This window comes from Antedon bifida, chromosome 11 (assembly GCF_963402885.1).
Source record: "Antedon bifida chromosome 11, ecAntBifi1.1, whole genome shotgun sequence".
Classification (NCBI taxonomy): Eukaryota; Metazoa; Echinodermata; class Crinoidea; order Comatulida; family Antedonidae; genus Antedon; species Antedon bifida.
This window is the reverse complement of record NC_136236.1, coordinates 8,357,586-8,383,560: the sequence shown is the minus strand read 5'-3', so window position 1 is coordinate 8,383,560 and position 25,975 is coordinate 8,357,586. Positions and strand designations below refer to the sequence as shown.

The 25,975-nt window shown below is 32.3% G+C and overlaps 2 protein-coding genes across 2 annotated transcripts in view; both read left to right on the top strand.

Moving 5' to 3' along the window:
• The window catches only part of LOC144856252 (uncharacterized), a 331,955-nt gene that overhangs the window by 75,326 nt on the left and 230,654 nt on the right, over nucleotides 1-25,975 (top strand). The window lies entirely within an intron of this gene.
• Nucleotides 16,088-23,641, top strand: LOC144856467 (putative serine/threonine-protein kinase pats1). The gene is made up of 8 exons (XM_078714483.1): nucleotides 16,088-16,245; nucleotides 16,354-16,449; nucleotides 16,808-16,870; nucleotides 17,943-18,049; nucleotides 18,741-18,830; nucleotides 18,979-19,176; nucleotides 21,283-21,528; nucleotides 23,252-23,641. The coding sequence occupies exons 3-8, from the start codon at nucleotides 16,828-16,830 to the stop codon at nucleotides 23,453-23,455; spliced, it is 888 nt and encodes a 295-aa protein (XP_078570609.1). The 5' UTR covers nucleotides 16,088-16,245; nucleotides 16,354-16,449; nucleotides 16,808-16,827; the 3' UTR covers nucleotides 23,456-23,641.

Sequence of the window (25,975 nt, the reverse complement as noted above, 5' to 3'; positions counted from 1 at the left end):
CGAACCGGCGAATCGTCATTTAGGCGCGAATTTTGTTTTTGTATATTTTCAAAGTATTTATTCTAAAGAACAATTGATGCAAATATCAATTGCGTATCTTATTTCATTAATTAATTATTTTAATTATAATTTGGCGAATATTGTATGATATTATAATTATTCGTCTCACGGACCGTCGAATATCGATTCGTCAATTCGTGGGAGGAAAACGCGCATCGCGTACACTGCTGTTTGCGCGCCTCAATAAACGGCGAATATGCGTTTCGTCACTAATTGCAAGTGATCTTATTGGTTTATTGTGTATCTGTAACATTCCATTATTTGATGGCTAATGTTCAGTCGCGCGATGTAAGAGTGAGCATAGTTTATAGAATATTGAACAGTAATTTACCCAGTAAAAACTGATTTATGTGTTTATTGATAAATTATATAGTAAGCTAATTATATAAATAAATTTCAGGCAATTTAATGTCATGGTTCGATGTTTGTTCTTTCGTACGTTCTCTCGAGCACAAGCATGTACATTGAATTACATTATGGCACTGACAACACACACGAAACGGTACTGTAACGATTACGCCTAAAATGTTATAGTCTTACACTATTTAAAGTATTTTTTGAATTTTTGAACATTTTAGAGAATAAATAATGTGATTATTAAAAAGAAACATAAAATGTCACCTCTATCGATAATGGATAATGCTACTAAGGATAATAACTTTCATTTAAACAAACCAAATTTGTGTTTTGTATATAACATTAGAGCGTATCCGGATATTCACCCCCTGGACATTTACCCCCCGGAAAACTACCCCCCGGACAACCACCACCTGGACAACTACCCCCTTAGGACAACTACCCCTTTAGGACAACTACCCCCCGGACAACTACCACCTTAGGACAACTACCTTCCGGACAATTACCCCCTAGGAACAATTACCCCCTAGGAACAATTACCCCCCGGAAAATTACCCCCCCCCCCCCCTCGGGTAATTACCCCGCGAACAACTACCTCCTGAACCTGGACAATACTCCGAGGGCAAATAATCTTTTAGGACAACTACCTCCGTAGGACAACTAACCCCTGGACAACTACCCCCCGGACAATTACCCACTAGAAACAATTACGCCCCGGACAATTACACCCCCCCCCCCCGTAGGACAACTACCTCCTGGACCTGGACAATACTCCGAGGGCAAATAATCTTTTAGGACAACTACCTCCGTAGGACAACTAACCCCTGGACAACTACCACCCAGACAACTATCCCTTTAGAACAACTACTCCCCGGACGGACAACTACCACCCAGACCATTCAACAACCTGACTCTGCAACAGTGTATAATAGGAATTAATAACTATATTTTAATTCGTTACTTTGACGAATTACTATTCATTATTGTAAACAAAAGTAAAAGATTGAACATAAATATAGTCCTAAGGGAGGGGGTAGTTGTCCAGGGGGTAGTTGACCGGGGGGTAGTTGACCGGGGGGTAGTTACCCGGGGGGTAGTTATCATAAAGGGGGTAGTTGTCCTAAGGGGGTAGTTTTCCGGGGGTAGTTGTCCGGGGGGTAGTTGTCCGGGGGGTTGTTATCCTAAGTGGGTAGTTGTCCGGGAAGTTGTTGTCCGGGGGGTAGTTGTCCTAAGGGGGTAGTTGTCCGGGTGGTAAACATCCGGGGGGTAACTGTCTAGGGGGTAGGTGTCCTAGTAATTTATAACTAATATTAATTATTTTTGACTTATTTATTGCGAAGTTTAGAAGCAGTTATTAAATGAAACAAGAAATAAAGACATGCAATAACCGACATGTATTTTTAGAAACAATATTACATTGCATAAAGTCAATTAATATTAATTCACACATTGTATTGCAATTATAGTAGCACTTTAATTTATCTGTCTAGTTTGTTTAAGTTTGTTTATATAATATAATAATTAACTCTTGAAATAATTTTATTTGGGTCCTATTTTATAAAGGCGTACATTTTCTTTTTTATTCAATCAAATACGATAGATAAATACGAAATAAAACAGTATTTACTAGGACGTTTTGCAAGCGTACCGGTTTTCAAGTCGACTGATTGTTAGTTGCGTTGACGTTGGTCAGTACGGCATGTTATATGTAACAAGCCAGGTGTGTTGTAAATAAAGTACAAATTAATTTAGCTGATTTGTATTGTTGTTTACACTTTTGTCATAACAATGTAGAATTGACAACCATTATCAATGTGACATGACCGAAAAATATGATTTCATTACAGCTGGAATTTATATTTATAAACTATAATTATGATTATGATTTTTTTCTACCTTGGAGAAACTCCACTACATACGTATTTACGATATTCCAACCCTACAACAGAAATAGTGACTTTTCTCATACTAAATGGCGCACAAGTAACATCACAAAATGAGGTAACATACAATAATAGGTATATCATGCCAGTATTAATTAAACATTATCGGTTCCAGCAAACATCTCTATTCCATTTATGACCTCTCATTCATATTAGTATTACTTATTTATAATTATTTATTGCGAATTCTAAAAGCAGTTATTGAATGAATGAAAAAAATAAATGAAGACATGTCATGTCACACGACATGTGTTTGTAGAAACAATTATGACATCATAATAATCGATTGCTGACTCTTCTTTCACACGTTATATTAAAGTAATTAGTCAGTAACACTTCAGGTCAAACTTACTGTCAAACAAAGCACTAGACACACGATCATTACAGTTCTCTATCCTCGGTATGAGATATGAATCTGTAGTAGATATTAACGTTCCGATAATCAGTGCAAAAAGGATAAGATTTATCTTGCGTTGGAAGTTATACGAATACACATGGAAAATTCCAAGCACTGCAACTAGGCTCTATGATATCATTTCTAATCATACCGTCACTCGTCACCCGTCACACGAACCGGCGAATCGTCATTTAGGCGCGAAATTTGTTTTTGTATATTTTCAAAGTATTTATTCTAAAGAACAATTGATGCAAATATCAATTGCGTATCTTATTTCATTAATTAATTATTTTAATTATAATTTGGCGAATATTGTATGATATTATAATTATTCGTCTCACGGACCGTCGAATATCGATACGTCACTTCTTGGGAGGAAAACGCGCATCGCGTACACTGCTGTTTGCGCGCCTCAATAAACGGCGAATATGCGTTTCGTCACTAATTGCAAGTGATCTTATTGGTTTATTGTGTATCTGTAACATTCCATTATTTGATGGCTAATGTTCAGTCGCGCGATGTAAGAGTGAGCATAGTTTATAGAATATTGAACAGTAATTTACCCAGTAAAAACTGATTTATGTGTTTATTGATAAATTATATAGTAAGCTAATTATATAAATAAATTTCAGGCAATTTAATGTCATGGTTCGATGTTTGTTCTTTCGTAAGTTCTCTCGAGCACAAGCATGTACATTGAATTACATTATGGCACTGACAACACACACGAAACGGTACTGTAACGATTACGCCTAAAATGTTATAGTCTTACACTATTTAAAGTATTTTTTGAATTTTTGAACATTTTAGAGAATAAATAATGTGATTATTAAAAAGAAACATAAAATCTCACCTCTATCGATAATGGATAATGCTACTAAGGATAATAACTTTCATTTCTGTATACACCTTTTTTTAAACAATTCATACATTTTGATGTTAGACTATTTATATATTATTTTTGTTCTTGATTTTTATATTCGATTATTACGGCATTTAATCAGTCATTAAATATCTTTGGCTATACTAAATATTATACTGTATAGGGTGGTCTGCAAATTATACTGTGATAGGCCCTACGCTAGACCTGAATGTCATTGAATTAGTAAATAATTTAAAATAGCCCTCAAATACGGATTAGAAAAGGTAGATATAACATAATGTTATTCAATAAATAATATATTTTTTACCTAGGTCAAAGGTGAAATGTAAAAATAATATGCAATTCAGTAACCCCAAAAAGTAATCCTTATATATACAGGCCTCACGTCCTGGGACAGTAAATTACCCCCGTATGGGATACGGGCCACGTATTCAAAGGGTTAAGTGTCTATTTTGTTTTAATTCTAAAAGCAGCAATTTTAAATACAAATTTGCAGAGTCATTGCAAATAATATTAGTGCTCACTGCAAAATGAATGTTTGAAAATCTATGCAGTCAAAAAAATAAAAATCTAGTTAATATAATTAATATACCGTACATCTGTACATTATCTTTGTTTTTGTTTTGTTTGTGTAATTATATTAAAATAATAGACGTTTATTGTGTTATTGATATTTGAAAATCTATGCAATCAAAATAATTTAAAAAATAAAATATAAAAATTAAATTTAAAAATAAATAAATAAAAAAATAAATCTCCTTAATGTAATTAGTAATACTAGTTGGTTCTCGAATACACAATCATTTCAGCGTAAAAAAACTGGCGATTTCAAATGTACGTACCGCAGGACTATAAATACATTGTCGTTTTCAGAAACGAATAAATAGACACGATGATTAATGTAGTCAACTAAAATTAGTATCCTGGGAATTAGGCCTACTTCCGAAGGAGAAACTTGTCTTAAAAATGAGTCCAAATTTGTTTTTGAACTCATTTAATCAAACCCAATTTGTGTTTTGTATATAAAAATTAGAGTTGAGGGATGGGGAAGAGGATGGGAAGAACAATTTTTAAATATATTCTTTATCCACTCAGTAACAAAATATTGTTTTAAATGTTTTATAGGCCTATCAATAATATACCACTAAACACAGTAAAACATTTACGATTAAATACTTTTTAAAAAAAAACCCTGTTATAGTCGATTGAAATAGTGAATTTAATTTTAATTTTTTAATTTTTCTTTTCCATGTTAGAGACCAATTGTTCTCCATGTTAAAATATGTTTTCCATTTTGTTTTACTTTTGGATGGTTCTAGACATTTTTCCTTAATAAAGAAAGAACATATTTGTTTGCTACTCATAATCAAACATCGAACGTGTGTTGTTTTTGAGTGCTTCTGGTTTTTATCCCTTAAAAAGATGTTCTCTTTCCATTCTTTTGGAATTGCGTTTAATACAATTTGCCATTCAGCAATCCAGTTTGATTTATACCTAAGCATATCAAGTAATTCATTTGCGTTAATGAACCTATTCTCAATTACAATATCCTTAATATTTCGCACACCTGACCTTATCCAGTTTCTAAAAAATAATGACATGTCATTGTATAAAATCATTTTGTTATACCAAAGTTGTTGATGCAATATATCATCATAACATAATTGACGTTTAGTCATACCACTATTAAGTTTGACTAAAATACATAGTATAAATTTATAGAAATCGGGTATGGCTTTAAAAATAGCATTTTTCTTATCAATATATGATATGTTTTCAATAATATCTTTTGGGCCTATTCTATTGAAATACGTGTTTGGCAGACATTTCCACTTTGAATCATATCTTTTAGGCCAATATATTTTTAAAGATTTAACCTGTGATCTGAAATCAGGCGCTTTAACACCACCACTTTCATATTCGTTTATAAGACACAATATGTCTTATAATATTCATATTGCATCAGCCACAAAACAACAACAATCAATCATGTTATCAGTGTCTAACAATAAGAATAAGAATCCTTATATTTTATGTTTATGATTTATTCACAGAATGGATACACACCGATAAATATTTATCTGGAGCGTAATGATGTTGAATTAGAGATATTGTACTGTCTGGTAACCAATGGTGAATCACCAACATTACCAAAAGAGGTAATTTGACAAAAATTTTAAATTGCAATAGTATGGTATACTGGTAATAGTATGCCTAATAATAATTATTAGATTTTGCTTCGTTTTTTACCTTCAAACGTACGTAAGAAGGTATTGTACTATATGTTAATTATTATTAACATGATGCAACTTCTCTTAATATAAATAATACATTTTAGCGACTTTCGATTAATTTGATTTAAAAATATTTATTTATTAAAAATATAACATTTTTTATTTTTTTAGGAAGGAAGCAATGCTCTACATATACATCTAAGTGGTAGATATGTTAAACCTACGTTAGGAATAGTGACTAATCTCATTAAACTTGGTGTATCTCCAACATTACAGAATAAGGTAAAGTATATACATATATTCCCGTGATCTAACATTGTGTAATTATCGGGTGGGACTCAAACACACCTCAGATCACGAGTATGATGTTGTTCATAAATCTATACCTGCACAAGAGTGGTTACAGCAAGCAAATACAGTTGGACACCACTAACGTTCGTAGTACCAAGATTAAATCTCTAAATAGGAAATGAAAATATATGTTTTTTTAATTATCCGCATCCTTTGTTTAATTTAATGTTTTATTGTATAAAATAAGTACGTATGATTTATAATGAACTTGAGAGAAAAGTGCCCTACGTAAGTAAAGTAGTAAAGTCGAAACCTAAGCTAATGCTAACGGCCTTGGTGCCCATCTCCATTTCCTTAGCGTTAGGGCCAGGCTCCACTAAATGTGTATGTTTGCGGGGGTACGCCACTCCTCCCGCACAAATGAGTCTGATTTACCTTCCCAGTACTTTTAACATACCGGTACCCATTTCTATCACCTGGGTGGGGAGGAACAATGTGGATAGAGAATCTTGCTCAAGGACTCAACACCGCAGTGACCGGGCCGGGCTTGAACCGGCAACCTCTTGATTGCAAGTCCAATGCTCTAACCACTGCCCCACAGTGCTCCACTAAGTGCTGCCTTACGTACGTCTTCATTAGTATGTAATAATACATCTTCATATCACATAGCATAAGGTAATAGGAATAGAGATAATTTATTGAATGAATTATCAATTCAACTATGTTTTATGTGGGAATCCACAGACAATTGATATAATTCGGTCTACGTTCAGAGCATAAGCACCAGCAAAACCTTTTATTTTAATTTATTTGTGTATCATTTATCATTGCATAACTAAAGTGATTTTCTGCAATAACCTGTATGTATAATTTCTTTATAGGACGGAAACACCCCGCTGCATGAATACATGCGTTTATATGAACCTACCTTAGAAGTAGTAAACTATCTCAGGAAACAAGGTGCTTCAATAACAGCACTAAATAAGGTAATATAGGGTTACAGATAAGTTATTATGATTACACCTATAACGTACGTATGATCTGCACCGCAACAATATCTTATCCACTTTATTTCATATCATATTACAATTGATTAAGTTATTTAGAGTTACTTGCTGCAATAATTATTAATTAGTAGTAATTAAACAAGATCCTACAGTTATTGTGAGATTGGTATATTGACTATGTTTTATGTGGACATGTCATTATAAAAGAGCTGAATTTAGAATCATGACAGAAAGCAATGTTTACGTTAACCTGTATGCATAAACTACACGATTATGAATTCTTTTATGATTCTGTAAAATTACAATATAAGAGACAATTGATTTAATTCGGTCTACGTTCACAGGATATGCACAAGAAAAACCTTTTATTTCAATTTCTTTGTGTATTATTTATCATTATCTAACTATACTTATTTGCTGCAATACACTGTTTGTATAAACGTCATGATTATAATTTATTTAAAGGACGGAAACACCCCGCTGTATGAATACATGCGTTCAAATGAACCTACCTTAGAAGTAGTAGACTATCTAACGAAGCAAGGTGCATCCGTAACAGCACTAAATAAGGTAATATATGGCTACAGATAAGTTATATGATTACACCTAACGTCGGCGAAATTATGTTTATTTATCTATTTTTTACCCTATTTAAAAATGTAATGTTTTGGTGTGATGTAACTTACAACAATGTCATCAAAATAAACCTCAAGCAATCACAGACCATGAATAACATCTATGGTTTTATGCCATATATTGTGCTACCTCACATGATGGCAGCATGTGTGATAATTAATTTTGTACACACATTTTACACCCGATTCTACTGTCACTCTCCGGCCAAACAATTTCCAAAATGATATTGACACCCGAGACCGGAAGACTCGGAACGACACCGATAACAAAATCGCCATTCCGAACAAACATGAAGCGAGACTTCCTTATAACCCATGCAACACCTTGAAAAAGCACACTTGCTCCACCAGAAGATTCGTCCGAAAATGACATTGACGATTCTAATAACATCAGATTGGCCTAAAATTGTCCCTATAAATAAATTTACAAAATTTGTGTGTACATTACATATATGTTATACAGTTTAACATTGTATATTATTCTGTTATATGATGAATTAATTGAACATCTATAGCATATAAATATAGAAGTCGAATTGTACCACTCGCCCGAAACGTTCATTCATTTCCTTGTTCTATCAGCCAATACATCAAAGTACAGTATTTGTAAGTGTGAACAGGGAAAAAAACTTTCTGTCTTTCCTGACTTAAGAGTACAGTAAACCTATTCACTTTATGAGTTTCAGTTTCCTTAGGCCTGCTAGGATTTGAGGCGCTCGAGTCCGGGATAATCGTGTTCTCACCAGGTTTCAATTTACTACCGAACCCTGGTTACCGACAGGGGCATATCTTCGGTTTGGATGTATAGTGCTGAGAGATACGTTATACAGCATTTATATTAGAAGGAAGTTTAAGAAAGAAAGAAATTTAATAATATATGCATGCTGTATTCTTTTTTTATTTAACCATTTGAATGACGCTAGGTTTCTACCCCAAATGACTAAAGCTAAAGGTATTTTTAATAGGAACAAGGCTATATACATGGCTGTACTCGCGTCCGACCGACCGACCAACCAATCGACGGACATATTGAGCCGTAGATTCGCGTTGCATGCGATTAAAGATACATTTTTATGACTGTAACTTTCTGCAATTGTTGGTTTTATTTATGTGCAATGTGTTGGCCTTCCGAAAAAATGCATTTTTTTACCTAGGTCAAAGGTCATATGTAAAAATAATATGCAATTCAGTAACCCCAAAAAGTAATCCGTATATGCAACGATACACCACTACAACGTTATATTTTTCTAATTATTAATTAATACAAACGTTGAGAATCAACTGCAAGTAATAAATGTTTATATATCCAGCAGTAGCGCCTACCCACCGTAACAGTAATGAATGTTCTTTGTATATGTGTTTATATATCTAACAGTAACCACATTCACAGTAAGAAAATTTCGATTCAAATGGCGACCAAAAATGGTTAATACGTATTTACAATATTGTATTACTATTGCAATACTACTTGTGGTAGTGTAGGCGAAATTAGAAAGAAGTAAATATGATTGCAACTTCATCCTTATTGTTTGTACCTCCTTATATACAATAACTTACATTATTTTCAAATAAATTACATAAAACGAACAATTAAAAATCAACCAAAAAATAACAATACACAATGTAAGCATAATGTACTTCACAATATTTCATATCATACACCTACCGGGAGCTAATGAAATTACCAGCCAGATATTATATCGGCCTAAAAATGGGCCGATTCGTCCCGTCACACCTGGGCTGAATCATCCTGCATTCAGCTATTTCCTAGACTTATAGCAGCTTTGGAATAGTAATTAGTAAGAAACATAACCTAGCCTAGTGTTAACACTGCATTTGGTGTTTGGAAAAATGGTAAAGGGGTGCTCAATTAAGTTTGGCAGGAGCGATGTGCATGAGGTAGAAAGAAAGAATATAGATTATAGTTTTGTACGCCTACTATAACTAGCTATACTATAGCTATACTAAAACTGCAGCTGCGCTGATCACATCACATGAGTGCTGCCTCGATATTTCTACTGACCCGAGTGATCTAATTTTGACGAAGGAAAATGGCCGAGAATTGGCATTTGGCAGTTGCAAAGAAATTGGACTAAAAACACATTTTTCGTACAAATTGTTAGTTATATGGATAGAGGAGAGTTAAAAGGTGCCCCATCTCGAACGGCGCTAGTATCGAACTTACAGTTTGAGAGGACATTTTGGCTTAGTTCTATTATAGATTGAGCCTACGTTCATAGCATAATTATACACTAGCAAACCCTTTTATTTTAATTTGTTTGTTTATTATTATACTTAACTACAATTATTTGCTGCAATAACATGTATGTATAAACATCATGATTATGAATTAATTATAGGATGGAAACACCCCACTGTAAGATACATATCTCTAGGGCCTAATTTATTGAATAAACGCCGTGCTCTGAATAAATTCCCTCTCAGATAAGCAATCTGATTAATGATACAAGTACACCTTTATTGTAATCCCTCCCCAATAAAGTGAGTGAGTGGCCGAGCGGTTAAGACAGTGGAACCGTAGCCATAACGTCGGAAAGGGTTCGAGGCTCACTCTGGTGGTAGAACGAGTCTTCTGTGATAAGGACTATAAACCGTAGATCCAGTGTACACATCTAGCTTGCGTGCACTTTACAGAAAGTAGTGCATCTTTCTATACGAGTATGAGGTTACCCCGGTGTACTACACTACTACACAGACACTGATCATAACAAACAAATGAGGGCCCTTCCTTCACTAGAACTGGATAGGCCACATCACATCACACCACACCACATCATTAAATATGGTAATAAATAAAAATTAATAAAATCCGAACAAAAGACATGGTAATTTAAAATATTATACTCACCATCAAAGACACTGACACAACATATTATGTTTATTTATACGAATTTATTATCTATTTGACCAATAGATATCCATTAAAACATGCATAAAAGTAGTTGAAGATGTATTGTCGCCCTGACAAAAATAAGTATTTTACATTTTTTGTTGAATATGTCATTTTAATGTCACGTAATAGTTATTCACTTTGAAAATTGTCTGCCAGACAATGAATAAGTGAAATCATTATTTTCTTTCGTGTTTTTTTTCTTATGGAAGTGAATAATTTCATTAAAACTGCAAAATGATCTATTCAAAGTCTGACTTTATAACACTTTATTTTCATGATTTTGGGGCCAATACATCTTATTATAATTAATTATTATTATATGGTAGCAAATCACCAAAAATGGTTATTGCTCTAACGGCCATACATCATTGTACAACCTGAAAGCTTGTAACCACCCGATTCCTACCTCTGGATTATCTAGCTGCGTGTCAGACAATTCTAATTTAATGTGAAACTGCTGTGCTAATTAAATTTTGTATCATATGTAAATTTTACGATTGTTATTATCTATTACACAGTAACTGTTTGGTCTGGCTGTAATGTGGTTGTCTCACGCTATGAGAAGCAAATTTGATCTGATGTTTTTTGATATATGATGATATGTTTTCTGTTTTAAACAATCTAGCTTTTCCACTTTTCATTTAGAAGTTTTATTTTTAGTTTTTTTCATCCTCACCATCTCCCTTTCTAATACATCTCTTATCACCATTGATGATCATCTTTTGGACCACTTTCCGATTTGCTGGAACCATTTTAATTAACTGAGCCAATGTAAGATGCAATGCCTCGCGAGCTTATGAATACGTTGTACTAAGCCAACTTTACTCTAAGCCTGGTGTTGTAGTTGTTCAAGAGTCGCTTATATTCGGCAAACTTTGACTTTGCAATCTGGTACGCAAATTCAGTTCACAGTTACCGTTTCCCATTTCCTTATAAATGATCAAACTATCAAATTATCTTACTGCATTATGAGTATGGGTATTCATGTTTTCAGTTGTTACATTTATATAACAGTATTTCATTTTATTATTTATTCTGTCTATTTCAATATATACATAACAAAAAAAATGGTCAACCTAAGTGAACTTAATCACTGTAGCGGAGCCGGTTGACCCAACCCCAAAGTTATTTATAAAACTCATTATATTTGATGTTTATGACTTCTTTACAGAAAGGATACACACCGATCAATATTTATCTGAGGCGTCGTGATGTTAAATTAGAGATATTATTCTGTCTGATAACCAATGGTGTATCCCGCACATTAACAAAAGAGGTAATTCGACAAAAAATTGTAAATTGAAATATAGCATACTGGTAATAGTACACGTATGCTTAATGATAATTATTATTTTTTGCTTCGTTTTTATTCATCATATTATTATCTTCAAATGTAAGAAGGTAATGTACTGTATGTTGTTTATTTATTATTAACATGAAGCATCTGCTATAAGTATAATTAATACATTTTAGCTCCTTTCGATTAATTTGATTTAGTTAATCCATGTTGTATAATCCATCGAAGAAAAATATTTATTAAAAATATTTCTTATTTTTTTAGGAAGGAAGCAATGCTCTACATGTACATCTAAGTGGTAGATATGTTAAACCTACGTTAGAAATAGTGACTTATCTCATTAGGCTTGGTGTATCTCCAACATTACAGAATAAGGTAAAGTACATAAGAGTGGGCCTATTTTCCCGTGATCTAATCTTGTGTAATTCTCGAGTGGGACTCAAACACACCTCAGATCACGAGTGTCGTGTTCATAACTCGCTATACCTGCATCGAGTGGTTACAACAAGCAAATACAGTTGGACACTTCTAACGTTCGTGGTACCGAGATTAAATCTCTAAATGGGAAATGAAAATATATATTATTTTAATTATTCGCATCGTTAGTTTAATTTTATTTTTTATTGTATAAAATATATAAGCCTGATTTGTAATGAACTGGAGAGAAAAAGTGGCTTACGTACGTCTTCATTATTATGTAATAACATATTTTCATAAAGGCGGTTTTCGACATAGCATAAGGTACGGTAATAGGGATAGAGATAATTCATTGAATGAATTATTAATTTAACTATGTTTTATGTGGACATGTCATTTTTATAAAAGGGTTGAATTTAAAATCACGACAGAAAGCAATATTTACATTAATCTCTATGTATAAATTACACGATTATGATTTATTTTATCAGTAACATTTCAAAATAAGGGAATTCACAGACAATTGATATAATTCGGTCTACGTTCACAGCATACCGTATGCACCAGCTGAATTGGAATTAGGAGTTTAGATTTAGGCATGATTTGCGTGTCATCGATTAGAAAACGAAGTCAAAGTTCAATAGAGATTCAGAGAAATAGAGATCGAGAAACAAAGTTTACAGTGTAAAATAGTTGACATAGATTCATAGTTATAAACAAAAGTTACTTTACTTTATTTTGGATTTGACAATTCATCCCTTTTTGGATGACCGTGTGAGTTAAATTAGCTAGCCTTAAGTTAAGTTAGCCATATAAATAAATATAATTACTTAAGCAGTGACATGTTATAGGCCTATTGTGCCAGCCTAGGCTTACTATACTAGCTTAGCTAGGTTTCTAATGTTGTAACATTAGTTTCATGATATCAACCGATTGTGAAAAGTGTAGTTAAATGACTTCGGTCTTTTCTGTTATATTGATTGTTCGTTTTACCTTTATGCTGTAGGTTTTACTACTGAAAATAAAGAAGCACAGAAAAGACACCAAGTCCATTCTTTTATTATTTGTCATATCCAAATCACCAGCAACACCTTTATTTCAATTTCTTTGTGTATTATTTATCATTGCATAACTAAAATGATTTGCTGCAATATCCTGTATGTATAAACTTCATGATTATAATTTCTTGATAGGACGGAAACACCCCTCTGCATGAATACATGCATTCAAATGAACCTACCTTAGAAGTAGTAGACTATCTCGCGAAGCAAGGTGCATCCGTAACAGCACTAAATAAGGTAATGATGGGCTAAAGATCATTGCAAAATAAGGGAATGCACAGACAATTGATATACTTCGGTCTACGTTCACAACATATGCACTAGCAAACCTTTTATTTCAACTTCTTAGTGTATTATTTATCATTACCAAATTATAATTATTTGCTGCAATACACTGTATGTATAAACATCGTAATACTTTGTTCTCTATACACCCCACTGCATGAATACATGCGTGCAAATAAACCTAACTTACAAGTAGTAGACTATTTCACGAATCAAGGTGCATCAATAACAGCACTAAATAAGGTAATATAGGTCTAGAAATAATGTATATGATTTCAACTAACGTACGTATGATCTGGGCTGCAAACATATTTCATCCACTTTATTTCATCTCGTATTACAATTGATTGAGCTATTTTAGTATTACTTGCTGCAATAATTATTTAGTAGTAAGTAAACAAGATCATACAGTTTTTGTGAGATTGGTATATTGAGCAATGAAATTATTATTTTTTTAATAAATAAGTTTTATGTGGACATTATTTATTTATTATAAATTGGTTGAATTTAGAAGCATGACAGAAAGCAATGTTAGCAAATTGGTCACGTGATTGATGTAAATGCGTCACCCGCGGAGCTACAAATTGGATGGATGGTCATTCTATTTCAAACTTACGGCGAAATTATGTTTCTTTATCTGTTTTTGACCCCATTGAAAAATGTAATGTTTGGTGTGATGTCACAACAATGTCATCCAAATAATCAATGAGAACACGCCGCGGAATTTTCAAACGTTTCTATTCCAGTACGAATACTACTTTCAATTACAACTATCTCATATTATTGCATCTTGCATAACACTCAACATCTCCTTACCACAATACTAATTTTCGAATAGATTCCAATAATAATTATATATTATTATTATGTATAATTATATATTGTACACCGTTAAAATGTATTAATTTAATCAATCATATGAATATAAAGTTTGGAGATTCCAATAATATTCATGGTATGTGGTACTGATATTTTTACGTTTAATAATCCTTTTATAATACGGCCACATAAACATACACACTCCTGTGGTGAATTTCCGTATCTTCCTTTATGTCATTTAAATCGGAATAGTCATGAAGAAAGTAATGTATTGTGTATATCGTTGTTAATATACATGATTTGCACTATTGTAATAAATACCAATGGATACAGAATTGTTTGTTAGTTAGTGTAAATATGAACCATGCTTCATTATAGACATCTGTAAGATGTTTAGAAGTATACTAACTAGAATGTTTCCATATGTATATTTGTTGTTGTTTTTTATTTATTTAAGTTTACAAAAATTGTGGGTTTGTGATTTCCTTTTGATGAATACATTAAAATCAATATTTGAATTTCGAGGCGAGGTTTACAACTAATATGAAATAGTGCACTTTGTACTGCGGCACGGCATTTTCTTAGAAGCTGTAGGCTTAATTTAGAATTGACTTATATTATGATTTGTCTATAATAATGTTCATTTTGATTTGCGTGTTGTTTGCAATCACTTACTACAATTGGGGTTTTATATCTATCTGATTCCATAGACTATTGTTCCTTTGATTTCTAAATCGGTTTATAAACAAATATTTCTACTATTTAGCAATACTTAAAACACTTTTATGTTTATAGGAAGGAAAAACAGCAGCATCTGTTTTAGAAGAAAATACGCAGATAGAAAAAAAAAAAAAAATCAAGATTGTAAAGTATTTTGACAGTAAGCTATTATATTACAGTTTTTAACATGAAAACGACAATGTTAGAAACAAATATTTGAATTCTGAAACATGCTTACCAATCATAATAAACATTATTGTCGGTATGATGTTGTTACATCGCAGGCATTTTTTTGTTACAGTTAATCATAAATAGAGACGTCCATATTTTGTTGCACACAAAACTTACAGATAAAAGTAATTGTTTTGATCTACAGAATATAAACCGTCATTTCTTTTTTTTTTAATATTGTGACGTGCCCATAATTGGGAATTATGTAACCATATATGGTTATAATGAATATTTCCATAATTAGAAATTATGTAATAATGGATAGTGGATGTAATAACCCATAGTTGAATGAAGAATTTTTAGGAAATAGGCCAGCATTGATATAAATATTTAAAAAGTCATAGCTAACTTATTTCTCCACGGTCCGGTCCCGGACATAGTTATATGAGCTTATACAAGAACACAGCACCGAACAGAAATGTAAAAGCACTTTACATTAGACATATGCTAAAGTATTCATAATGTTTACATAAAACCATGAATTTGAATATATGTATGTTATGCGTATTTTTTATATTTTAATATTAGGATTGTTGGTTCCTCCTGAAATATTTGCCAGGGGTAAACAGGCTATAAAAATATATAAAAATGAACTTAAAGATTGTAAAATTGCAGTTGTGAATTCGAGATGTATGTTTCTTGGGAAGGAAGGTGCTGGTAAGACTAGCTGTGTAAAGGCCATGCTCAAAGAAAGGTATCTAAATGTTTAGTATTGAAATAATTATCAGTGTATTTTTAATTATATATTTGATGTAGATACTAATACTAATTTAACAATTTACCTCATACATTGTTAAAATAGATTCAATCACGACGAACCATCGACAGATCGTTACAAGGACAGTGTTTCAAGCAAATAGTAAGAGCGAATGGAAGAGGATTAAAGATGAACACGACGGTAAGATGTGTGTAACTACCTGTAGAGTAGAAAATCGAAAAAAAAAGAAGTTTTTTCGAGTTTCTGCCGTCATGTGATGCCAAGCGAAATGTGGAATTAATAGATGTGATTGTAGTACAGACAAGTAAAGTTTTTTATACTCTTACTCTAGAGTTATGGCTTACTTAATTTTGTAGATCTATACTTGTTAGAGCAATTACCAACAATGTACCAGGAATAGGCACGACGTTATGTAATGTTTAAAATAATTTGATTACACATTGATACAGATTAAATGAAATTCAGTGTTTCTCATAAACTCCAACCAGCATAATTATTTGTATACACATTGTTTTAACCAATTGCTATTTTTGTACAGATGCCGAGCTAACCAGGAAAATGCGTGAACATGTAATAAAACAAAGGGTTGATAAGGAGTTAGGTATGTAATACAGCAAAACAAATTATTATATAAAGCTTTTTAACAATTGAAATAAATCATTTATCCTTCATATTTTTTAAACGGAACTAACAAACATAATGAATGTTTATTAGTGTAATGGTACAAATAATGGCATGAGGTGAATGATGAAAGGGTATATATCAATGAGGCAACGCAGAGTTGATATTTAACCTTTCATCATTCACCAAATGCCATTATTTGTACCATTACACGAATATAACATTCATTATTTGTTTTATATAACATATAAATAGATTCCTGTCATTTGAATCAAATAAAAGGTAGCCCTCTAGCCAAGGCCTCTCATATGTTGTTGTTGTTTGGTACTTTAGGTATAAGTTAAAAACGTAAAGGTAGGCGTCTGGATTGTTTAACACATTGACTGCCAAGGCATTTTCCGTAATTTCTGTCCCAGTGCCAAGTCCCGTTTACATATTAAATTACAGTTTGAAAGTGTAACATCTGGTCACAGACTATCATGATGTCATTCAAAATACGATGGCGGGAAAAACCGTTGAGACGTATAAATACGTCACTGGCAATGGTCCAACAATTTTATTGACTTTGCCAGGAACGTAAATATACGTCGGGGATTTTCCGCGCTAAAATCGGTCAAACTGTTCATATACGTCATTGTCCACGCTCATACGTCATTGTCCACGTGCATTATTTTTATTTACTATTAGCGCAATTTATGACATGTTTGAGATGATTATATTGAGTGTGAGGGCGCCATCGTATCAACCATATTCAATGCATGAGGGAATAAACACAAACAAACATATGACATTTATTTTTAGATTATCGTTTACGTACATCATTCATAAACTGCCATGCGATAATTCCTGTTCCAATCACCACTGCCAGTGATTCTACATACAATACAAAAGTGCTACGATTTTGACGTAGTATTACGTCTTGGCAAGTAGCGACACGCAATTTTTGACGTATAAATACGCCGTGGCAGTGAACGTGTTAAAATAGTACTTGGTCAAAAATGTCGATATTCGGCAATCTATAAATACTTTTATTTTATTTTATTTTCTAATAGAGGACAACCAAAGCTACCCAATTGGAGGTGATTCTGTGAATATTCCAAATGAAATAACTAGCATATGGGGCTACGCTGGTCAATTGGACTACTACATAACGCATAGGGTATGCCTATCAATATGTTGTTTATTGGCAGAATATGATCTTATAATCACATATATATTAATGTAGTAGTAGTGATAGTGATAGTAGTAGTGGTGGTAGTGGAAGTGGCAGTGATATTGGTAGCAGTAGTGGTAGTGGTATTAGTATGTAGGGCCTATATTGCATTTGAATAATCTGAAAACAATTATATTCTAATAATATTTTTCTCGATTTACAGTATATTGTTTTTCCCACTTGTTAAACAAGCGAAGATGGCTCAATAGAGTTGCCTATACATATATCTAATGTTACATTAAGATTACAATTATGAGTAGTGTTTTATTATAATTATCATGGCTTGCACCATGTTCTTGACACGCACGTGTATTTTGATTTGTAATATGCCTCTAAAACATTGTTTAATAATAGTATTATATACTACGAAGACCTTGTAGTCCACATTCTTATATACGCAACGGTGTTAAACTGTAATTATTTTCCTCCTTTTATTCTTTAAAAAGGAATATAATATGTAGCGTTCTGATTTAACATTAGTATCGACATACTCGCTTCAATATGGAGTATTTCCGCTACAATTATTGCATCAATGTAGGCCTACTACATGTCACTAATTATAATAAAAGACTCTTTCCCGATAGAATATGGATAACTATCCATCATAATAACCACCTTATATCTGTATTTTGTTCAGTTTTTCCTCACAAATACAGCATCGTACTGTGTTGCATTTAATGCTTTGGATAACTTGGATGAACCAGCTAATGCACGAGATCCAGCAGTTGTAAGTTCAACATTATTTTAAACTTCAATTATTACTATTATTAATTGTTTTTCTTAATAAACAAAACGTTTTATTACAAAAAATATATATACTAATATGGTATATTATTACATTACATTTTTTTAATTGTACCTACATTTTATTTTAGGGTCCACTAGGAATGACTAATTTGGACATCATTCTGTTCTGGATAAGGTCAGTATATGAGCATACTGTGGCGCAACATGCTTCAGGAAACCCCATTTCAATTGATGGCAGGGTTTCCATAGAGTCACCTCCCATCAGTTTGGTTGCTACTCATATGGACAAATTGCCATCATGGAGAAAATCAAGAAATCGGAAAAAGGTAATTCATTCTTGTGTTATTGAACTGAACAATCTAACAAGGTATGATACTGAACATCGATAATGTTAATTTAGCTTATCAATTAATCATCATCCAATTTCATTCTTGTATTAATAGATGCTGTCATAATATTAAAAAATAAAACAAAGCAGATTGCAGAAGGTGTAGTAAAGTCAAGTAACACAAATATTGTTACACTAAATACAAAAATAACCCTATTGCTACCAATAAACATAAATAAATCAAATACAGGAACAATTGATTGTAACTTATTCGTGTACATAAGAATTCTCTACAACATTGAGTTTGAAATAATATATACCGGTATTGTTTTTAATAAATGGAAACTTATGAAAGGCATACATCAAATAACTACTTTATAATAATGATAAACAATATCACAACAAAAGGACGACGTTAGATGCATTAGGAAAGATAAACATATCCTCGTCCTCCCTGCAGATAAAGGAAGTCCAACAGTAAGTGTAACGTTAGGGCCAACATTATACATTTCCATCCGAATTGCATTAACAAACCCTTAGTCATTATTATCAATAATCTATATCCACCGGCTGTGTACCCAATGATTTGAAAATCGCCAAAGTAAATCCGATATTTGAATCAGATGATCAGTCACAGCTCAAAAATTAAATACCAATATTAATTTTACCTGTGTTTTTAACAATCTCAAAAGTTGTTCCTTCATAAATGAATTTGATATTTTTGTTAATTCGCAATTCGGGTCTGACATAATTAATCAACACTCTAACATATTTCTTCCATGGATAAAAATAAATATTTCTCCATTGGAATTTTTGTTAGACCTTAACAAGGCATTTGATTACATCAACCATCATACATTGTTAAAAACTGAAGTAATTATTAGGGTTTCGCGGTATTTATTTGCACTGTAGGCATAATGGTTTTCAATTGTTGGAAATCATTCTTCCGATAAAATTTATTTATCAAGGGTTCATTTTAGGGCCTCTTTGTTGGTTTTTATTGTTCATACATGACCTATGTAAACTAAAAAATAATAAATAAATTTGCTGTTGATACCCGTATCTTCTGTAGTCATACGAGTAACAAAAATGATACATTTCAAATAATGAATGACAACTTGGTTTGATACTTTCAAGAAGTTTTACATCTAACGAACTTACATTTAATCCAAGGAAATCAAAATGTATACTGCTTAGTTCAAGAAATAAAACCCACAAACCTACAGAAATTAAAGATATATTGTCCCCCTAAAAAAAGGTTTTTTTTTTAAAATGTTAATGCCACATAATAGTTATTAACTTTGACCCGAAAATTGGATAGGAAGAAAAATTATTTGCCAAAAAAGCTGTAATTTAAAACAAAGTCAAATTGACTGGAAGTCAATAGGTTTTGGCTGAATTTAACCATTTATCTTTTTCAATCCATAATAATGCAATTGCATCAATTGTATCAACGGTTGTTTGGGTATTATATAGTGTCAAGTCTACCTTGCTAACTTAAATTGTATTATTTGTACATCTTTAATTTTATCTCATTTACACTATGCTATTTAATGCTGGGGTAGAGCTGGATCTATATTATTAATTTTTTTAATTATTTTGCAAAAGATAGCTTGAAGGAAGGATTGTGTTAAGGTTCTTTATTATTATTACTAATATTCTACTTTTTTTCTCACAAATATTTTGACTCTGTTTAAAGAAACGACATTTTTTTTATTACGGCATCCAAACAATCTCTCTTTCGTACACTTATTAAAAAGGTTTCCAATTTAGTTGTGTCAACCAAAGCCCGTTCCCTTTCCCACAATATGTCTTTTTTGTAATTCAAGTAAGTCTTGCAAGTTAGTCAGAGGACAGATGTTAAAATTTAATTCAAATTACTGGCACGTGCATGTATTCACGTCGATTATGGCAAATGCAAATGACATAAGAATGGTATAATTCCACTGAAACAGCATTACTCATTGAATCACATAAATAAATCAGTGTTTAAATAAATGTTCAAAATAAGAAAGAGATATGGAAGAGGTCTACATTACACTTATAAAATCCAAGTTTTATAAACTTATAACTGTAACGATGCTAATATCTTTTTAAATTGAAGGTTGAGGGTATGTTTAACGAAATGTTTGATAACATGGAAGGAATGAAATATGCTGCGCATTTAGATCGTGAAATGTACATGGTCGACAACACTGTGAAATCACATGCAGATATAATGAAACTTAAGAAAAACATTGGTAAATACATGCAGGCAATGGGAATGAAGGAAGTTCCAATAAACTGGCTTAAATTTCAGGAAAGATTGCAAGACATTGGAAAAACAAAAGTGTGCATTCCTTATAATGAGGTAAAGTAGTGTTTGTGTTCTAAATGTATAATAAAAGTGCGATATAAAAAACGATTTTTACAATTGCGGTATATAAATATATTTAACTTAAACTGATCATAACTTATATAACTCATTTTTGATCAATTCGCTGTTATTTGATTTAGAAGAAAGCAATGGATTTGACTGCATGAAACAGTTGTTTTATTTAAATCATATTAGGCAATAACTTTGCGATTCACATTATTGCTTTTTTCGGGGTTAAAGGTCACCGAATAAATGCCGAACTACACACAAATCCTATATTAAAAATAAATCACTAAAATAGTTCTGACTCCTGACCAGTCGATTCTCTGGCCCTAAATTTGACATAATTATTTCTAGCAAAGCTTAAGCAAATGTGTCTCCGACATTGCATAATAAGAAGCAATTTAATACTTTTTATGCTTGCCGTTTTAAAATAAGTGTATAATACATTGGCGCGATTATGCTTGGTTGCGCACATTAATGTACCGCAATCGCACAAACCTGACACGAAGAAGGACTCGAAAGTGCCTGCATAGGAAAAGAGGATGTTAACACTTATGAGCATAATCATTCATGGGTGTATTAAGCTACAGGGATTCAATATGAAATAAACAACTTTGTAATCTCCATTCGGCTGGTTTATTACCAACATCGAACTAGCGTTATTGCGTGTACATAATGTAGGTGAGATGGTACAAGTATGGCCATCACAAGCTTGGATCAAGGAACGTTTTTGTTTAGTGGCGAAATTGAACTTAATAAGACAAATGGAAAGGTGCCGTGAACATCATCCCAGCTAAAAAAATAGATTTCTGCATCGTTCTAAACAAAGAAAAGCGCATAAGCTTTTAGTAGAAAATTAGTACCAGAAGAACGTTAAGTAAAATTTATATTGTAATAATATGTTCTGAAGTTTGCAATGTTTTTATCAGCAGTTCTAACAATGTTACACCCAAAAGTTCAAGAGATATTGAAATGCTCTTAAGTAATCCGACAATGAACAGTGACTCATAAGAAGCAATATAATAGATTTATAACAGATGAAAATAACTTTAAAAGATATGATGCCATATAATATTTTTAGAATTGTAATAAAAAAACATATTTTCATCCAGGTACCGGTATAACAATTATTATTATTGTCAAACAATCAGAAAACAGTATTGTAATGACACACAAGTGTACATTAAAAAGATGGTTTCATTGAGCTCGGAAAATCTTGAAATCCCGTTTACAGTACATACATCATTATATGCGCATTTATATATAATCATAAATATTGCGTCATATGGTATCAGTCATAGTGAACGTACAAATCGAGAAGCTCCTAATTATAATGAAGATGATACAAGTAAAATAGGCAAACAATAGCTAAATCACAACGATAAAGTAAAAAAACCAGAAAGAAATTTCGAAGTACACGTCAGAGTAATTGGAGAGAAGTAATATTATACTGTAAGTTAAGCATGAGCTACCTGAGTGGATTGGAATAAAGTAATAGTAGAAAACAATTACGATAGCTTGGTAGATATAAACAGTAATATCATTAATGAATGCAATCGTTCTGACATAATAGTACAATATTTATTACCAACGGTTTAACTTGAGCTTTCTTATTTTCCTGTACAATATTTACATTTATAACTATCATTGTTTAGGTTATTGCTATAAAAATGTTATATTATTAATATTTAATAATTTCAATTCTGTATTATAGGCTTCTAGAATTGGCACTGAGTGTGGAATTTCCGAAGAAGCGATCATCGTTGCCATAACGTATATGAACGACATTGGAAAGATTATGTATTCCAATAAAGACGAGAAATTAAGCAACACAGTAATAACTAATCTTCACACGATGATACAGATGTTGACATCTGTGATCACAGTATTTCCACGAGATATTAAAGATGTATGTTAGACAATTATATATTAATACTAGAAATGCGATCAGATTAATTATGAACACATGCCTACAAATATCCTCAAATAGATATTTTAAGCGGCGGATCCAGTCTACTTAAAGATAGAGGGGTAGTGGTTGCAATCCGTGCCGAAAAATAGGCTGTTTTGATTAACTGGAAAAGAAAGCAATTTTGTCAATTAGTTTGTTTGTTGTAAATTTTACAAACTAGATGGTACCCTCGCTTCACTCGCGTACCATCTAGGTCGTGCCCACAGATGGTTCTCGAATACATAATAATTTCAGCGTTAAAAAACTGGCGATTTCAAATGTACAATAATGCAGGACAATAATACATGTCGTTTACAGGAACAAATAAATAGACACTGTGATTTATGTACTCAACTAAAATTAGCACCCTGGGAATTACTTCCGAAAGGGAAACTTGTCACAAAAATTTAGTAACGAAATATTAATTGTTTTCATGTTTTACAAATAATATACCACTAAACACAGTAAAACATTGCGATGTAATTGAAACTATCACCGTCCTAGTCGATTGAAATAGTACGTCAGTACATGTAACGATACACTACGACGTATATATGTGTATATAATATTAAACAATGTATGAAAACCACCTCTATTCGGGGCAAATCATAAATTCGATTTAATCGTTAATAAATATTAAATTATCTAACTCAACTTAATTAGTAGGCCTAATGGTTTTCAATTGTTTCTAGAGCCAATTCATACTTAAGTTGGTTCCTACCCTACCCACCAAAGTGGTTGTTGATCCTTCGTACCACCGTATGCCTATCCTCTACTGGCTTTACAACGCTACTCATGCCAGTGAGGGAAGGGTGATGATGTGGGTGGTTCCCGGGGTGGTTTAACTGCAATAATAAAGATTTGTACATAACATACGGCGACTGAAAACGCTAGCTCATTATCTGTTAAAAAAAAATATATATCCAACCTCTGCAGCACAGATTGAAAAAAAAAATGGATCGAATTTCTTTTATGAGTATACAGTACTTGCCTTTACGACGCCTGAGAGAATAGACACTTGTGGAACAGAGATTGGAATGTTCCATTCATCGCAAATCAATACATTTGTATAAACGTATATTAAATGTATCAAAATAGCATTTTTAAAGGAAAATCGGCCTGTCTTCAACATTATGATGCTGTACTCGAACTGTTCAACCGGTTTTCAGCCATTAAAAACAATTATTGTAGGAGGAGATAGGGAAATACGAAGTGTTCTCATATTATTGTATGCGGGTATTTTCAAATTGACATCCATTAGACAGTGTATACCACGATTAAAAAACACCCCTATTTGGGGCAAATCGTTGAACCTAAATTCGTTTTAATCGTCAACTAATTATCAAACTCAATTTAATTAGTAAACAGGGTTACATCAGTTGGTTAAAATCAGTACCAAAAGTATGAACCAACTTTATATACCATCGAGTAAACATTCTAGAAATAACGCGCGATTTACCGAATTTTGCCCTTACGTAAATTTATGTATAGATTAACATTTTGTATCTGAAAAATATGGCGTGAAAGTAGAAAAGTGAAACTATCTAGGCTACCCTAGATTGGTCTTTTGTACAATCCCGCTCTTTCTTTAATCAGTTAATGTAGATGTGATCAGTATTACTGCAATTTGAAGTGAAAATGCTCTTTAAAATTGTTACTTTTATTTGAGTACAGATGGAAATAAAAAGGCGCTGGGAAAGACTTGAAGAGGAAGGTATTCTTGAGGAAAAAGTGTTGCGTTATTTATGGCAAAATCAGGACGAATGTAATTTTGACATCTTTATAGACGTGATGAGGGTGTTCAGGTTACTCTTTGAGAAAAAAACGATATGTACGAAGCTTACTCATTATATTGATTAATTGATAATCATTTAAAAAAAGCCCTGGCTTAAACAATAAACTGAAATATTGTATCCTCTTTTCAATATTTTTTAAAATCAATGTTTATAATAACAGAAAGAAGAAGGTAACCGTGAATTCTTGGTTCCATGTCGGATGAAAGTTTCTACAACTACTAGTCTAGAAGTGACAAAAGATGACATGCATATGGTATCAATTTACCTGACTCCGACAGACTTTCTTCCTGAGGCTGTGTACCACACTTTAGTTGTTGCATTTCTTGAATTGATGACGGGTACAGATAGTGATGATTCAAAAGTGTTCCGGAATCGTAGTGATTTTGAATTTAAAGATCACAAAGTCAGTTTAGGTGCCGTACAAATTAAGCGTGAAAATGAAAAACCACACGCAATTAAGGTAGGACAATAATTTTTAAATATCTCACTATTTTTGTAGCATATAAAAAAATACTAGATCAATTATTATATATGATGTATGTATTACTTATAGTACATATTGGCATAACGCATCTTGCACTACGCACCTACACCTACCAACTTAACATATCTATTATTAAGTAATGTTTACAACAATAACACAAATCAACCAACCAAATTATCAAATGATGTTTACACATCTTTAATAAAG